At 36.0% G+C, this 18,879-nt stretch overlaps 1 protein-coding gene across 3 annotated transcripts; it reads left to right on the forward strand.

Annotated features, from left to right (window-relative positions):
- The first annotated feature begins 584 nt into the window (after positions 1-584).
- Positions 585-7,961, forward strand: LOC110095291 (beta-glucosidase 18). 3 transcript variants are annotated; one of them, XM_020820763.2, is made up of 13 exons: positions 684-822; positions 3,160-3,337; positions 4,727-4,793; positions 5,162-5,220; positions 5,345-5,420; positions 5,506-5,585; positions 5,700-5,787; positions 5,876-6,128; positions 6,385-6,500; positions 6,608-6,860; positions 6,938-7,040; positions 7,130-7,247; positions 7,505-7,961. In XM_020820763.2, exons 5-13 carry the CDS (start codon positions 5,401-5,403, stop codon positions 7,725-7,727), a joined length of 1,254 nt encoding a protein of 417 aa, XP_020676422.1. In that variant the 5' UTR covers positions 684-822; positions 3,160-3,337; positions 4,727-4,793; positions 5,162-5,220; positions 5,345-5,400; the 3' UTR covers positions 7,728-7,961. The 3 variants fall into 3 exon arrangements, with proteins under 3 accessions (XP_020676421.1, XP_020676422.1, XP_028556373.1); XM_028700540.1 differs by having other exon boundaries at positions 5,511-5,585; XM_020820762.2 differs by lacking the exon at positions 3,160-3,337 and having other exon boundaries at positions 585-822; positions 5,511-5,585.
- Positions 7,962-18,879: the final 10,918 nt, after the last annotated feature.

Below are 18,879 nucleotides of genomic sequence, written 5' to 3' on the forward strand. Positions count from 1 at the left end.
TTTATTTTAATATTTATTAGATATTAAATATTAGTTAAAATATATTTTAAGTTATTATTAATTATTTTTAAATATTTAATTATTATTTATATAATAATTAAAATAATTATTAAATATTTAACGAAACCCTATGCCATTCCACTCTCTCTCTCTTCCCGCCTACACTCTCTCTCTCCCCACCCACTCTTTCACTCTCTCTCTCCTCTCTTCAGTCAATACGCTTTTCTATTGAGCGCATTTGCTCATTCTTAAATTTTTTGTTAAATCTGCTGCTTTTGTTAATTGTCACTATTTACCTGCTCCTATCTAAAAACAAAAATAATGAACAAATTTCTCCGCACATAAACTCAACTACACTTTCTTACCAGCTAAGAGAATTAAAATCCTATCAGGCCCAGGCCAGTCAGTGTGTGATGACGTCCAACTTGCTCGAGTTGCTCGACAATAATAATAGAACAAAAAGCCAAAAAGGTCCAACTTGCTCCACATATGACGCCAAAAAAGAAAGAAAATCATATCATAACAGAGATATTTAATCAATAGTAAAATCTAAAAGATTATCATCTGAGTTGATTTGACAAAAATCTTCAATGTTCGCCTGAGTCCAAAAAACTGTACTATTTAATAAACCCCATCTCATAAACTTGCTATCCTCCTGAATCATTACGCTCCGAAACAAAATCCTTGAAGAGAATGAAGGGAAATGAAGAAGCTATTGCTCTGTTTCTTGTTTGTCTGTTCTCCATAGCAGCAGCAGCAGCTATTGATAAGAACAAATTCCCCGTTGACTTTCTCTTTGGGACAACCACTTCTGCTTATCAGGTTTTGCCATCAAACTACACATTTGATTTGATCAAAATTATTTAGTCATCTTCTTCAAAGTTTGAAAAATATATGAAATTAAGAAAAAAACATTTTATTCCTTTTTATTGCGGTTCGAACAAGCTCCATAGAAGGAGATAAATTTGTACTGAAATGAAATTTTAAAACCGTTTTACAAGAAATCGATCCTTTTTTTTTTTCTTATGTTGCAGCAACTTCTAAAATCTTCTTTGAGAAAAACAAGTCAACCAATCTGGTTCGTTGGGAAGTATACTTGGAAAACTCTTATTAGCCAGAGGGTTATGCGCTAGCTTTGTTTTTCCTCTACCTTTCGTTTGTAATAGGTTTATGTACAATCTTAGAAAATATAGTATGGATAGAGATTTCTTTTTTTCTTCTGGGATTGGAAAACACGAGTGCAAAAGAAGAAGAGAGATTGATCTTCGTATCTAGTTTTTTTCTCTTGGAAGTGAAACAAAACAAGATTGGGAGGAACTCTGTGTTTATGAATAGAGTTGAAGACCTTTACTCTTGCATCATTGGTATTCTAGCAGTGGAAGGTAGACCTGATATCCTGCCATGTATGTATGTATGCAGACAGTGCAGTTAAACATATAAGCCTTCTTCTCGTTTTTCTGATTTTTTATTTCCTACTGGTTTCTTGGTTTATTTTGTGTGTTTTTTTTAGAAAAGTATTGGCTGATGCGTATAAAACTGGTATCGGAGATGTAAGGGGGTTGTGAAGGTCAAGTTTGAGAGAAGAGGGAAGATAGATTTCTAGCTTTGGTTAAAGAGAATGAAGGTCCTTCTGGATCAAATGAAAGCTGCAAAGGCCCTGGGTGAATGCCTAGATTATGGAGAATGAATATTACTCGTTCGTGGTAAACTTGAAATACACTATGCTTTGGGAGATTTGTTGGAGCATTACATCTTTGGGTGGCCAACATAAAACCATAGGCTCCATTGACTATATGTTTCTATGATATTTGGGGTTTTGTGATGGTTCCAACACATGTAGGAAGGCACTTTATCTCTTTCATAAATAATTTCTAAAGAAAAGTCTGAATTTATATTTTGAAACTAAAAATAAAACATTCAGGACATTCAAGCAATGAAAAGGCTTAATTAAGAATCAGATAAACAAGAGAATCAAGATGTTGTGGACAAATAAAAAGTTGGAATAACTTGTTAAAGACTTTATTGAATTCTATAATTGTAATGATAATTCTAGATTAAGACCATAGAAAAAATGCCCCAATAGAATGACATTGATGAACGGTTAAGAAAAATACCACTATAAAAGTTAGATGCGTGTTTGCATTTGCTATAAATGAACAAGCTTCTTGGGGTTGAAGCACTCAACACACTTTGTTACTTGATGAGTAAATGCCATTACATACATCTTAGTCTTAAGGCTCAAAAGGAAGTTTATATTGATATGATGGTATGTTATAACAGCTTAAGAATTTTTAGATGTCTAATTTTAGGCAGGGAAAATTGGAATAAACATTTATATTATGTTTATTCTTAGGGTATTCTGATGAGATAAAAAAGGTGTAATTATTGGTTAATTAAAAAAAGAAGGTACAAGTATATTATTGTACATCCAAATATCTTAATGGCCCAGTTCAAGCAAAATTGACCAAGTTCAAGTCGACTAGACAGAATAAGAAGGATAGAGATAGTGAATTCATCATGGACAAAGTGAATTCACCATGCTTGATATGAATTCGCTGGGTTTGACATGAGCTCGCCGCGTCTACTTTGAACTTGTCAACTCTAATTTGGAGTTTCTTGAGTTATGTTGAACTCGCTTAGGCTATGACGAATTTTCTTCAAAGCGCACTCTGTTCAAGTCATAATCAAGCTTACTTGCGTAGATGGAAAAGCTACTAGCCAACATTCATTCAAGCAAGTCAACTATTTTCTCTAGTCAAATCATCAACTTCATCCAACAAGTTGGCTACAAGCCTTGCTTTGTATTTTCTTATTTTAGTTATAACGTAAAATTAGCTTTTCCAATAACATTAAATCTTGGCCTGAATTTACAAATAGGGGGCCAAGCGGCAAGCTTGACACATGAAGTTATTTGGACTCAACTCTTATAATTTTGGTAATCTAATATAATTTTAGTGTTTCTCAAACTAGTTTTTATTTCTCTCTCTTGTTCTGTATGCCTTATAAGTCTTACTAGATAGGTTCTAATGTTTCCTATGGACAAATTTGGACTCAACAATTAATAGTTGAGATTTTCTTTGTTTGAATCAAAGATTATGTTTATAAATGTGCAAACTACAAAAATAGATTTGATAACCATCATATGCGCTTGCGATGTAGTGAACTTGGGCGACGAGAGCAAAGGTATAAATCAAATGGTGGTGGGGCTGACACTTAAAAGGAAGCCATAATTATCAGGAAGAGCTATTATTCACAAAACTCAAATTGAGTTGAGAAGTTTTATCCTAACAAGAGAAAACAAATACAAGATACATGCACCTGACATTGTCTTGTCAAGGTGACTACTTCTCTCTCATACAACTGTAGAAAAAAAATACTAGAGGATGTGTAAAGAATAATTAGAGAAGGAATGCATAATGATAAGAGTGATCATTGGAGACAAGCAATGAAAGAGAAAATTCAATCACTCAAAAATAATAGAATCTGTTATCTTGTTGATTGGCCAGCAAATAAAGGGCTTATAGTGCGACAGCCCAAACTTTTTATAGGCTGTAAGTGGATATAAAAAGGAAAGAAGGCATCCATGATGAAAGGGTTCTAGACTGCAAAGTGAATATTGAATACGGAAGAAGGTACTCCATGAATTGAAAAGCTAGATATAAGGCAGGATTATTGGCAAAGGATCGCTCTAAATGAGGTTTTTTTCTTCTATTGTGAAGCATATTTCTGTTTCAGTATTATTGTCTTTAATAGTTAGTTGTGATCTATAATTGGAAACAGTGGATGCAAAAATGGCTTTCTTGCTTTGTGAGATTTAGGAAGTGATTTACACGAGCCAACTCGAGGGATATTTACGATCAAATAGGAATATTAATTTTAGCTTCTTGAGAAGTTGCTCTATGGACTAGTGAAATATTTGCAACAATGATGTAAGAAATTTCACTTGTTTATGATTGAAAATTTATTTAAAATAAAGTTGTTTTGACATGTGTGTCTATCATAAGAAATTTTCTAGGAATAGTGCTATATATTGGCTTCTCTTTTTTGATGATATGCTCATAGCTAGTAACGACAAAGTGAAGTTGAGAAGTTAAAATCTTTGTTGCAACCATGTTTGCGATGAAATATTTAGGCCAAAGTCGAGAGGATGCTTGGGATTGATATCATAAAAGGATAGATTGATATGCTTGACTCGATGTAAATATTTTTGGATGGTTTCAAAGAAGTTTGGATCGGACACCGTAAAACTAATTTTCATCACCTCTGGGCCCTATTTTGATTTTTACCTTTGTAGTCACCAACAACTGAAGACTACTAGAAGTCTATAGACTACTATAAGTCAATATTTTACTATGTTGGGTAGTTTTATGTATTGAATGGCTTGTTTTAGGCCATCATACACCCATTATTTTCAAATTATCGTGATTGTACTTTTCATCATACACATTATTTTCTCCATTCTTAAGATAAAGCGAGATAATTGGAGTAGAGAGAGGGGAGGGAAGAAACTGTTCTTGTGGTGTTGGTGTTCCAACAATGGAACTTAAGCTCTGTTTTTTTTTCTATAGATGTAGGAACACACTATCTTGAAAATTCTAAGCCTTGTTGACTTTTCTAACGTTTAATTTCCTTCTTGTTTCTTGGTTTGTTTCTATGTGTTTCTTGAGAAATATTTTTTGCTATATATATACATATATACTGCTAATTGAATAATTATAATATATAGATTGAAGGTGGATATTTAGAAGGCAACAAAAGCTTGAGCAATTGGGATTTATTTACTCGTATACCAGGTAAATTACATCTGTTCATTTCTTGCATAATCTCATCGCTTGCTAATTTGTGTGTATAATTCTTTTGTTTGACTATTTGCAAGAAATTTAAGGAAAACAAAGAAAAATTCATGATTCTTTCTTTGAGCTTTCCATTCCTTTATCAAAACAAATAAGACTCAACAACCTAGCACGCATCCAATCTATATATCACCAAAAATTATGCGAGAAATATTTGAAAAATTTTACCCACCACTTTAACCATTAATTGAAATGTTAAATAATTGTGTCTTTGCAATTAAATGAACCAAACTTTCACTAATCTATTTTCTTTTGATGCTAATTTAGATTAAACAGTTCTAGACTCTAACATGTCATCTTTATGACAGGAAAAATTGTAGATGGTAGCAATGGAGATGTTGCAGATGATCACTATCACCGCTATATAGTGAGCAGTTTCTAATAAAATTCACACTAACATTACAATATTTAATTGAACTCATCCGCTTGGGGAAAACGCCTGATAAAGTTATTATAAACATATTTTATTTGTTGAAAAAACAATGAAACAGGAAGATGTTGAGCTGATGCATTATCTTGGCGTCAACTCATATAGATTTTCCATATCATGGTCGAGAATCCTTCCAAGTAAGCAATCAAAATATTAATGTCATCTAAAATTGAAAGAAAAATTCTCTCTCAATGAACAAATATCATCTTTTTCTTTCTGAAGTGTAGGAGGCAGATTTGGTCAGATCAATCAAAATGGCATCAAATTTTACAGCAATCTTATAGATGCTTTGCTTGATAAAGGTAATATATTTTTTAAAAAATTCTCATCACATATTGAGAATTCTTTTATTTTTATTTTTATTTTTATAACATGGAATATTTCATTTATGGTTAGCCAAACTTATTTTTGGACAGGAATAAAACCTTTTGTGACTCTAAATCACTATGACATACCTCAAGAACTCGAAGATCAGTATGGTGGATGGTTGAATCCACAGATACAGTACCGTACTCTTTTCCTAAATAAAATTTGATCTTGCACGGTGAATTATTATTGATTTTTAAAATATATTTTCTTTCCTTTTTTTCAGGAATGATTTTGGATACTTTGCAGAGGTATGCTTTGAAGCATTTGGTGAAAAGGTAACTTATTGGAGCACATTGAACGCACCAAATCTTATGATAAAAATGGGATATATGAAAGGTGAATACGCTCCAGGTCGTTGTTCTCTGCCTTATGTTTCTTGTCCATCAGGGGATTCTAGAACTGAACCGTATCTTGCTGCTCACAATGTTATATTATCCCATGCTACTGCTGTTGATATATACAGAAAGAAATATCAGGTATTACTTTACTTTGTATTTCTGTGAATGAAATTAAAGAAAAGTTGATAATCTTTACCAATTTCTTATCATTTTTTCAATGCTTATACTGCTTAAACTTTATTTTTTTCTTCATCATCTAGTTTGAATTTTAAAAAATTTAATATAATTTTGATTTGTTACTGTTGTTGTACACCATATATTTCCAAATATATTCTTAAGAAGATCATTAGAAAAAAAAAATCTTTGTAATAAACTTCACTCGGATCTATTTAAGAGAAAACATGGAGGTTTTATTGGCATTATCATGGCGGCAAACTGGCGTGAACCATTTACAGATACTCCTATGGATAGATCTGCTGCTTCACGGGCTCTAGCATTTGAAGTTCCATGGTATATATTTTGTAATATATATTGCAATGAATGCTTAAATATATTTTATAATTACATTGCCATGCAAAGTAAACAATTTTCTTGGTTTTTCTGCTTTGTCCGTTCAGGTTTCTGGATCCTATAATTTATGGCGATTATCCTCCAGAAATGCTTCAAATTCTCGGATCAAGGCTGCCAAAATTTTCGATAGAGGATAAGCAAAAGTTGCAAACTAAGCTTGACTTCATTGGAGTCAATCACTACACAAGTCTGTATGCAGAAGATTGCTTGTTTTCACAATGTGATTCTCAAAGTACTTTAGAAGGCTATGGATTTGCTTATACAACTGGAGAAAAAGATGGGCATTTTATTGGAGATAATGCAAGTGAAAAACCAAGCTTAGACTCTGTAAATGCTTTTTATTTATTTTCTAACTACTTATTATATTCTTTTTTCAGACTGGAGTAAACAACTTCTATGTGGTTCCAAGTGGCTTGGAGAAGATGATTTTGTATATAATGAAACGATATAACAATATCACTATGTTCATCACAGAGAATGGTACTAAGTAGAAATGTTATTGAAGCCCTCATTTGGCTTGGTAAAATTTATTTTTCTGAGTCTCCTTTTATTTGTAAATGTGAGTTCAGGCTTTGGACAAGAAGGTAGTAGTAATCCATCCAATGAAATCAGAAAAGAATTGCTCAATGACAGGAAAAGAGTAGAGTTTCATACTGCCTATCTTTCTTCACTATTGGAAGCTATGAGGTAACTATTTTGTACAAATGACAATGTACCTTTCTTTCCTTCATTTTTTTAAGGCTTCATTTGGGACAGCTTTCTTCTTGCTTCTTAAAGCGGCTTTTTAGTACAAAAATTTTAATTTTTGTACTGAAAAGTCGTTTTAAGAAACAGCAAAAAAGTCGTCCCAAACGAATCCTTAATTTTTCATCATCAACATATCTGAATTAGAATTATATTAATTTTATAGCTATGTTTTCATATGTTGATGTGTTCAATTATAGGAAAGGGGCTGATGTAAGAGGCTACTTCATATGGTCTTTGATGGATAATTTTGAATGGTTGAATGGATACAGCAAAAGATTTGGGCTCTATCATGTGAATTTCAGCTCACAAGAGAGAACTCCAAAACTATCAGCAAAATGGTATAAGGAATTCCTTCAATCCTCCACTGAATTATGTACAAAAGCAGATGGTGATGTGAAGCCAAAGCTGGTGGCACAGTAATAATTCAGAAAATTATATCAATCATCATTCTTAGGACAAAATAGAAGAAATTTGTTTTATTGGCAAGTGAATGTTCTTGATATGGTGTTATGTAACATTACAAAGCTGATAGGTAGCTCAGAGATGTTGTTGCATCCCAATGATCTTTATAACATTTAAGAATTGTGTAAATTTCAGTGAACTTTATTTTTCTGTTCTCAACTTAAAATTAGTTGCAGCAAAGCTTACTATGAATGTTACACAGCAATATACTTGGGGTAATTATCAATGTTGTTAAGAGAATGTTATTATTATGGGATATTTAGATCAATTAAGATAAATTCACATAAATGTTATATAAGTAAGCTTCGAATCTAAGACCTTTTAATTGGTAGTCAAAGTTTTCAATTTACATATTAAGATGAACGGCGTGATTTAGTTATTTTCAACATGATAAAAAACTATTGTTCTTCTACTATTTCTCATTTTTTTGTATTTTTCTTCCTATCATAAATGTTAATGATATCAATATAGGGTTGGTGGAGTGGATAACAAATTTTATTTTAGCCGTATATATATAAGTCAAATTTAAATCCCCCATTTGATATTAAAAGAAAGAAAAATCCTTTATGGTGAAAATTTTGAAATAGAAGTTAGATTTTTAGTTGTATTTTTTAATGTAGAGATTATAGGTAACATAGTTAAATTGACTCGTGAGTTAGTTCAGGTTTAACTCATTAAATGACTTGCGAACTAATAAGCTAAATTTGAGCTAGTCTTAATTCGACATGTTAGCTCATGAGCCAACTAATTTAAAAATATATATGTTGTGGGCTAGAATATATGCGGCGATAGAGTTATAATCATATGTCTTAGCATTGCACTGATATCCAGCTGACACATAGATAACACAAGATTTTTTAAGTGAAAAATCATGGAAAGGAAAAAAACCACGGGGTCTGACCTAGTTGAAAATAATTCCACTAGAATTTGAGTATATTATAGTGAGTTGACTCGCTCTCGATGGCTATCAGAATACAAATATCAACCATAAGGTTGAAGTTGGGGGTAGATGAAAGTCCGTCGCCACTTGGTGGCCCGACGGAACTCCGAGGTCAATTGGTGGTCTGATGGAAGTCTGGCGTCACTTGGAAGTTCATGTGTCAGTTCGTTGAACTCTAGCATCCGTCGGTGGTTTAGAGGAACTCCGGCGTCACTTCGGAGTCAGGTGGTGGTCCGACAGAACTCTGGGAGTCAGGTGGTGATTCGGTAAAACTCCGGGTGTCAGGTGGTGGTCCGACATAACTCTGGGTGTCAGGTGGTGGTCCAGTGGAACTCCGGGCATCATGTTGTGGTCCTGCGGAACTCCGGAGTTAGGTGGTGGTCCGGTGGAACTCTAGGCATTATGTGGTGGGCCGACGGAACTCCAATGTCAGGTGGTGGTCCGGCAGAACTCCAGGCATCAGGTGGTGGTCCCGCGGAACTCCAGCATCAGGTGGTGGTCCGGTGGAACTTCGAAATTAGGTGATGGTCCAGCGAATTTCTGGGCGTTAGGTGGTGGTCCAGCGGAACTCCAACATCAGGTGGTGGTCCAGCAGAACTTTGGGCGTTAGGTGGTGGTCCACAGAACTCTAGGCGGTGGTTGAGGAGGTAAGGAGGCAAGAACAATCTCCGATCTCTCTCTTATTTTCTTAGGCTTAGGGGTCCCTTTTTAATAGGAAGGAAGGGTCTATTTATAGATTTCCCAGAGTGGCATGACCCATAAATAGGAGGAAGATCAAGGGTAAGGGGGAGTGGTTTGGATGGACAATCAATGTTGAATCCCTTGATCAATGACCAGTTGTTAGACATTTGAAGGTCTTAATGATGTTGGAATTCTGTGATCTTAGGCTCGTTGTATTCGGCTCGTCGAGCCGCTCGATTCAACTATAAACATGTCACATTTGAAAACTATTTGGTAATCCAAATTGTGGTTTGAACCTTCCAACAGTGCTTTGGGTACTTGATTTGGACTCATTTGGGTTCATATTGAGTCAAATTTGATGTTGGTTTCATATTATTAAGATGTTCAGTTCGATAGTAAGTTTGCTAAAATCAGAGTTTGAATGATCCCAAATTTAATTTGGGATGTTTCTAACTTGGTTTTTTCTTGAGATTCATGTCCGATCAAGATAATTTTTGGATGATACATCAGTTGCCCCTATTTTCGGACATCAAGGCTCCAGAAGTCTAAAAATATGAATTATAGCTCATAAAGAAATTTTATTGTGATTTGAAACTTAAAATTAATTCAAACCTGGGCGTAGAGGTTCTGAATAGCTCTAAAAGTGTCAAAATCATATCCGAAATGTTGAAAATTAGTCCTAAGGACCCCAAAAACATCTGATTTCATCTTTACGTGGTCGAAATCAGGCCCAAAAATTGGTTGGGGCAGACCAGCCGCCGCTGCTGCGTGTCAGCATGCTGTCCCATGCACCTACACAACTGCCCCACGCGCCTACACGGCTGTCGATGAGCTGATCGGCTTAAGCTGGTCGTGTGCCAACTGCTGGCTAAAGGCCAGCGGTTAGCCAGCTTTTTTTTTAACTTCCTCCAGCCCTATAAATACCCCTTAGGGTGTTTAAAACCACACTTTTCCCCCTCCATTCTCTTCCTCAAGCTGAGGCTTTCCCCTAATCCTGTTCAAGAAGTATCTCCTGTCCTGATCCAGGGCTCCTCATTGAGGTGGAGTTTTTCTTCTCGATCTCTTTCTCTCCCTTCAGTTCCCTTCCCATATAGGAGGCCATGATGGGTGAGAATGCCTCTTCGAGAGAATCTGCGGTTATGGGAGATTCACATCCTGCTGCTCAGAATGATGGTGAGCGGAGGCCAAATAAGGGAGCCGAGGTAGATGATGTTTTGTCCACCATTATGAGTGATTCATTGATCTTCCTCTGTAAGAAGTTCCACTTTCCCAGCGATCTCATGGATACGATCCCTAAAAGATCTGATCGGGCATGCCTTCCTCATCCAGGGTACCTGGCCATTTATGAGACTAGTCTAGGAGCGGGGTTGTAGTTTCCTCTTCCTCCAGAGTTGATCGACATTTCAGAAGGTGTGGGGTAAGTCTAGCCCAATTTTCCTATAAGGACACATCCGTGATGGTGTGACTGATTGCCCTCTACAGAGATCGAGGAGTTATTCTGTTGCCTGAATATTTTTCAAGGATGGGAAAATTTTACCAGTGATGTGCAGGGACGTATAATATTCAAATTCAAATGGTTGGACTTCTACCCAAAATTCGTCGAGGAGCTAGGCTAGTGTATTTTTCTTTGTGAAAAATGACTAGGGCCTTATAAAAAGTGGGGGAAGATGAAGGATCTGCCTACCCCTTCACACGTTGGATAGGAAGATATTATGAGGATTCTCAACATTCATGACATCGAGCATCTTTTGTACGAGGTTCATTATTTGAATAAATTTACATAGGAAGATTTTTTGCTCAAGGTTGGACTGTATTTTCAAGCTGGGAGGTTTGATGCGAGGATGTTGAATAAGTCCTCCAAAGTTTCTGAGCCACCTGCCCCAACTTTAAAGGTAGTTCCTAAGCGACATGTGAGAGGTGACGATCCCCAGGCTTCATTGAAGAAGAAGAAGAAGAAATTGGAGGGGGTTGCAATGATTATGAGCAAGGCTCCACCCGACTCCTCCCCTATCAAGTTGTGTATTCCTGAGGATGTGTTGATGCATCAGTGTATCGAGTGGCAAAAAGTTGATGACTTGGTGGGTAACATTTTTTAGTACTTATTCTTTTTTCTTTTGGGACAGCCTCTTATGTACCTTCCTTTCTCTTTTCCGCTATCGCGGCGCATGGAGCTTGAGGTCGAGCTTATTGAAGCTTTAAACAAATGAAATAACAAGTTTATGAAGGTTAAATATCTTCAATAAGAGTACAAGCAAAAGTATGACCATAAGATCAAGGAGGTGAAAGTGGATGAGGAGGAGTTGACCGAGTGCAGAACCGAGCTGGAAAATATAGTGCATTATGTTTATGTTCAAAATCAGCATATAGATCGACTCCATATTGACTTAGTGGAGGCACAAGAAATGATCACCCAGCTTCTGATGGGCCAAAAGTCCTTTGTAGAGAAGATAGCTGTGCTCGAAGCTGAGAATAAGAGATCCCAGACTCTTATAACTAAGAAGGATGCCACTTTGTTTGGCTTAGATTCTTCGAGAGTCATCGAAGATTTTAAAAAGTCTATAACCTTTAAGACCATCATCCAGGATCGTGTTCAAGAGGCTTATAATCACATTTATGACATAGAAGTGAAGGCTTTTGAGCAGTAATGTATTGACGAGGGATTCATCTGGGACTTTTTGAAGGGAGTTCACCTGGTACAACGAAAGACTAGTGGAAATTTAAGGCTTAACACCCAATCAGGATTATGATGATTTCCCTGTAGATTTTAATGATAACAAGATAGAGAGTGAGCTGCATAAGGCCTCTACCCTCGAGGATGATGATGAGATTGCAGAGATTGAGTATCATTTTTACTTTTCACTAGTTTTATCACTTTATCTTTCTCTAGTGATTGTTATGTGTTAAATGTTGTATTTAGATGTGTGATTCTTCAATGATATAGTAAGGAATTGTTGGTGCTTTTATTCTGAGATGATAAATATTCCAGTGCTTTCATTTAACTAAAAATATTTCATTGATGTTTTCTTTAGAGCACTTGACCAATCTGAGGTTATTAGTTATAGCATCATATAATACTTTTTAACCTATGGGGAAGAGGTTGGGTCAAATTCTCTTGGGATTGAATCTCCAATGATTGAGATACAACAAAAAATTTGTATGTCTTAAATCAAGGATTTGAAAATTTAAGTGACACCCACCTAGGGTGTTTGACATATTCGAGGTTATTAATCAAAGCATTACTTGATGCCTTTTAACCATTAGGGAAGAGGTTGGGCTGAATTCTCCTGAGACTAATCATCAGTGTATCCAACGATTGAGATGCAATAAAGATTGTGCATGTCTCGAATCAAGGATTTAAAAAATTTAAGTAACACCCACCTAGGGTGTTTAACCTATCCAAGATTTTTAACTAAAGCATTTTTTGATGCTTTTAACATGTATGGAAGAGGTCAGATCGAATCCCTATGTAATTGATCATCTAGTGATTGAGTTGCAATAAAGATTGCATATGTCTCGAATCAATGATTTAAAAATTTAAGTGACACCTACCTAGGGTGTTTGACTTATTCAAGGTTGTTAATCAAATCATTTTATGATGCTTTTAACCTGTATGAAAGAAGTTGGATCGAATCCCCCTGGGATTGATCATTTATTGATTGGGATACATGTTTTTTGAATTAAGGTTCTTAATGTTAGAGTTTACAATGTGTGTGTAATGGTTGTTATGTTTTTTTCTTGGAGAAAAAAAAAAACAATATAAACAAAATGAACAAAATTTCATTGTATTAAACAACATCCTACTTCCCTATTATATCTTATGGATACAAAAGTCACAAATAGTATAGAAAACAATAGAGATAAATGACACTCAACACTGAAGATATACAACACTTAAAATAAGTAGTATTATTATCCTCTACTGATAGCACTTGCGAAGATTATCTACATTCAAAGTTTGAGGGAGCATCGTTCCCTCAACATTCTTTAACTTGAAAGTTCTGGGCTTCACCATGGCTACCACCAAGTAAGGATCCTCCCAAAAGGGGGAGAGTTTATTACATTGAGGACCTTTTCCCACTTCCTCGATGCTACGTAGAACTAAATCTCCAATTGAAATACATCGAGGTTTCATCTTTCGATTATAGTGATAGGCAATTCTTTGGAGATATGCAACAACCTTGAGCATTACCATATATCTTACTTCTGAAGGATATATAAATTATAAATGAGCTTTTTCTCATTGTTGTTAAAGTCAAAAGTTTGAACTCTATGACTTGGGACTTTAATATCAATAAGAACAATAGCTTTCGTGCTAAAGACAAGATTGTACGAGGTTTCTCCTATTAAATTATGGCAGTGGTATGATAGACTCATAGGACATTTGGGGGTTCATCATCCCATTGCACCCAGTTTTTTCCAACCGTGTCTTCAATCCTTTTAGTATAGTCTGATTTATGACATATGTTTGCCCATTTTTCTGAGGATGGGTCATAACTGTATGTACCAATTGAATATGGAGATCTTTACAAAATATTATAAAAATCTTTCTAGTGAATTAAGTTATATTATCAATGATAATTTCTGCTGGAATGTCAAAATGACATATAATATTCTTCCATAAGAATTGTTTGTCATTGGCTTTAGTGATCTTTACTAAAGGTTCTTCTTCTACCTACTTGGTGAAATAGTCCACAGCTAGGATAATGAACTTTCGTTGTTCGGTGGCTATATGTAAGAGTCCCATTATGTCAACCCCCTATTGGGAAAAAGGCCAGAGACTCTATAATGTTTAGATCTCTACGACAAGTAAATGGGTGAGGTTGGCATGTAACTGATAACTATTACATTTTTGTAGAAACTCCAATGTATCCTGCTTCATTGTTAGCCAATGAAACATTGGTCTTATGATCTTAATTTCTAATTCCCTTCCACCTAGATGCACTCCATAAATGTCTGAATATACTTCTCGAAGTGCATAATTTATCTCTGTGGGAGGAAGACACTTAAGATATAGTCCCATGAATGCTTGTTTGTATAAATCTCCACCAATAACTGTGAAGTTTGTTGCCTTCCTTCAAAATCGTATTACTACCATTAGGTATTTAGGAAGAACACCATCTTATAGGAAGGTTAAAATGAGATCGATCTGAGAAGCCTCTCTTGACTCATCGATTGATTTTATAACCCACGGGCCTTGGACACTTGGAAAGTAGATCTCCTCGATACACCTCCTTTTGAAAATATCACCAGCTATAGAAGTAGCTAGTTTAGAGAGGACATCTACTTGTGTGCTCTACTCCTGGAGGACATGGCATATTTGATGCTTTATTATTTTGGCCAAAAAGGATTTTGCTATTTGGCAGTACTAGGCTAACAGTGAATTATGGGTATAAAATTCCCCCTCCACTTAAGAAACAACTAACTGAGAATCAGTGTGAACCACCAAGTCATGCACTTCGTAATCGATTGCCATTCTCAATTAAATAATAAGGGCCTCATATTTGGCAACATTATTTGCTATTGGGAACTTCAATTGAAGCCCGTATTTAAGTGAAGTTTGTTGTGGGTAAATTAACAAGATTCCAACACCAGTGCCTGAACTCCCAGAAGCTCCATTGACATATAATGTCCAACACGAGGAGGAAGGAGATGTAGCTCGTGGTTTATCAGAGGCAGGGTTAGTATATTCGACTATAAAGTCTGTAAATACTTGTGACTTGATGTCATGTCTAGGTAGGAAATGAATGTCAAACTCTCCAAGTTTTACTAACCAACTAATTAATCTTCTAGATGCCTCTGGATTTTAGAAAATATTTCTTAATGATAGTTTTTTATAGACCCCGATCGTATGTGCTTGAAAATAAGGACGTAGCTTTCTAATCGAGAAGTCTAAAGTCAGAGCTGTCTTATCTGCTAATGGGTAGCGTGCTTCCATCTTAGAAATGACTTTGCTAATATAATTGACAGGGTGTTGAGCAACATTATCTACTCAAACTAAGACTGAGCTTATATCATGGGAGGAGATAATCATATAGACGTATAACATTTCTTTGGGTATGGGCTTTGAAAGTAGTGGTGGTGAGGCTAGATAAGTTTGGAGCTACTTAAAAACCTCTTGGCATTCATCCATCCACTAAAACCTTGAGCTATGGGCTCCTCTCAATATCTTAAAGAAAGGTAAGTATTTATTAACAGTACAAGACATGAAGAGAGAAAGGGCTACGATTCTTCTATTTAGGTGTTGGACTGCTCTAATACTCCTTGGTGGCACTATATCGCTTAGTGCTATTCTCTTCTCAGGAATTGCGTAAATCCCGTGGTGGGTAACTATGAACCCCAGAAATTTTCCTGATAAAACTTCGAATGCATATTTGGAGGGGTTGAGGCACATATTGTTAGATCAAAGGAGGTAGAAACATTATCCAAGTCAAAGATATGTTGGGATTTTCAAATCTTTTATCAGTATATCATCAACGTACACTTCAATAGTATACCATATAAGGTCTTTAAATATCTTATTTATGAGGCATTAATATGTGGCTCCAGCATTCTTGAGTTTGAATGGCATAACCTAATAGCAATATAGTCATTTGTCAGTTTGAAACGATGTTGTCTCCTCATCTGTAGGATTTAATTTTAAATACCTTATTCATGTGGCATCAACTAGTTGGTCAAGATAAGGGAGTAGAAGACTATCCTTTAGACAAGCTTTATTAAGGTCGGTATAAACTTCACAGATCCTCGAAGCTCCGCTAGCTTTCTTGACCATGATAATATTTGTTAGCCAGGTGGAATAATGCAATTCTCATATGAATCCAGCTTCCAGGAGTTTATCAACTTCCTTCTCGATCGCTTGCTGGTATTCTTGCATGAAATTTCATTTCTTCTGGATAATTAGTTTGCACATTGGGTTTACTTTAAGGGAGTGCAATATCACTTTAGGGTTGATTCCAAGTATGTTGGCTGGATTTCACACAATGAAATATTGATTTCTTTATAAAAAATCTACATACTTTATCTTTTCTTCCTCCAAGAGTAATGATCCAATCTGCACTGTTCTTGAAGGATACTCATCTAATAGAGATATGCAAGCAAGATCCTCTTTGAGGGAGGCCTTTTTAAGAATGTCCTCATTCTAGAGATCAAAATCCTTGATACTTAGGGTAATCGATGGGGGTGGTTGAGCCTGCCTAAGATAGCAGGATTGTGCTACTTGTTGGTCTCCTCGTATTATACCATTTCTAGTTGGGGTGATAAATTTCAATTTGAGGTGAGGGATTGAAGCAATAATACCGAAGATCAACTATAATAGCCTTCAAAACATAACATTATAGGCCAATTCTGATTTCACTACAATAAACTAGATGGAGTATGTAACCTGCCGGGGGAACTCTCCAAGTACTACTAGGAGACTAATTGTGCTTTCCACTCATACAGGTTGATTGTCAAACCCATATAATGAACCTATGGCAGGCTGTAGTTTCTCTATGGAGACGCTCATGTTAAGAAAAGTGGAGTAAAATAGGACATCCATAAAGCTCCCATTGTCGACTAAGATTCTCTTGACATTATAGTATGGATCACCAACCCCTAGACTAATCACGAGGAGTCTTGATGAGGAGTCTTTATTCCCTTTAAATCAGAATCATCGAAAGCAATGGAGTGATTGGAGAGAGAATTTTTTGGTGTTGGCTACTTGTTGGCTGTGATCAAGTCTTGACTAGGCATTGAAGGGCCATCAGTAATGGTTTCAATTTCATCAACTATCTCCCAAACATTCGATGATTGTATTTATTATTGATTCTTCCCCCTCCCCCCAGCAGAACCAACAACATCACTAGCCACTAGATTTCAGATAAATTATCAGAGATATCCTTATCAAATTAGTCTCTCAATCTCTTCCTTGAGTTATGTACATGCCTCGGTAGTGTTCCCCCGACTATGGTAAAAATGATAATATTTCTTCTGATTCCCCACGTTGGGCTTTAAGGGAATCAATCACTTTACCTTTTCCTGATCTCAAATGGCTATCAATACATTTTCTTAAGATACGTTAAGTGGTGTGTATTCCTTTTCTTGGCGAGGCTCTTGTCACGGCTGTGAGGGTCGAGGGGGAAAATTAGAATTTCCCTACTTCTTTTGTTGTGAGGCTACATTCTCTATCCTTGATGCACTTTTATACTTTCCATTTGTTTGCTCAAATTGTTTTCTATAAGCATTAATGGCTTTATTGAAAAAGATTTGTGCTTCAACGTGATGGATTAATTTAGCGTATAAATGAATTGTGTCTTGCGTGAGTGCTGAGTAGAAGGAGTCAGGACAGAGTCCTCTAAGGAAATCTCCTCTACATAATTTGAGATTCACCTCTGGAATTTATCCAACATCAATAGAAACTCTTTGAAAGTACTCCTTAAGAGACTTACTTTCATTCATGTAAATTCCTTAGAGGTGGGAAGAATCTTTAACCATTCTCCGATTGATAACAAATTGTTCAACAAATAATTTTCCCAATTTGATAAATGTTGGAATGCTTTCGGCTGAAAGTGAATAAAATCATGTTTGAGCTTGCCCTTTGAGAGTAATAGAAAAAACCTGGCAGAGGAGCGCGTCTGAAGCTCATTGGATATGCATGATGGTTTTATAGTGGTTGATATACTCATACGAGTCAGATGTCCCATCATAGAAATCGATGCTCGGTAACTTAAATCCTACCAGAATAGGGTGTTGAAGGATGGCCTTAGTTAAGGGTGATGTGTCCTTGAAGTTCCACAAATGAAGGGATTGTCTTATACCTCCCATAGGGAACTCTTCTTAGCTAATCTTTGTAGTTCATGCCATAGGGCATTGTGGGGGATATCAAGAATGTGTGGTCGGGCTAAGTCCTCAGGGGCATATGGAGGAATGTGAGGTTATCGACCTATATGCGAAGGATAGGTAGAGCTTGTTGTGTCAACAAGTTCATTATCTTGATGTAACTGTAGATGCCTCATTGGTGGGGGAAGAGGAATCTCTATATGAAGATATTCAGATTGAACACACTCAATTATTGGTGGATCTCGATGGAGGAGAATCTCTTCCTATGGTGCTAGCGCCAGTTGCTGAGTCTCTCATAAGAGTTAAATAATCTCATTATGAGATTTCTCCATCTTCTGGATGTGATATTTTAGAGATGGTCCTAATGTCCCTTCCCCGACATGGTTTTGCCCACCGGGGAAAAGAAGCAGATGTTCGATGTCACTGGTTTATGGAATGATTCATAGATTGATGTGAGTTAGAGCGTGAGGCTCCCAAGATGTGATTAATATGCCTAATAGCAATCAAAGTGGTGCTTAGGATAGTGGGATTGACATCTCCCACAGATGCTTCCAAACTATTGCTGGCTAGAATATATGCAGTGGAAGAGTTATAATCATACATCTTAGCATTGTATGGATATTCAGCTCATACATAGTGAACATAATACTTTTTATGTTGAAAACACTAGAAAAG

The sequence above is a fragment of the Dendrobium catenatum genome, unplaced genomic scaffold, assembly GCF_001605985.2.
Source record: "Dendrobium catenatum unplaced genomic scaffold, ASM160598v2 fragScaff_scaffold_134, whole genome shotgun sequence".
Taxonomy (NCBI): Eukaryota; Viridiplantae; Streptophyta; class Magnoliopsida; order Asparagales; family Orchidaceae; genus Dendrobium; species Dendrobium catenatum.

Coding starts and splice junctions, on each gene's coding strand:
- LOC110095291 (XM_020820762.2), top strand. CDS start 694: ATGAAGGGAAATGAAGAAGCTATTGCTCTGTTTCTTGTTTGTCTGTTC. Junction 5,421..5,510: donor ATGGTCGAGAATCCTTCCAA/GTAAGCAATCAA, acceptor TCTGAAGTGTAG/GAGGCAGATTTGGTCAGATC. Junction 6,501..6,607: donor CTAGCATTTGAAGTTCCATG/GTATATATTTTG, acceptor TTGTCCGTTCAG/GTTTCTGGATCCTATAATTT.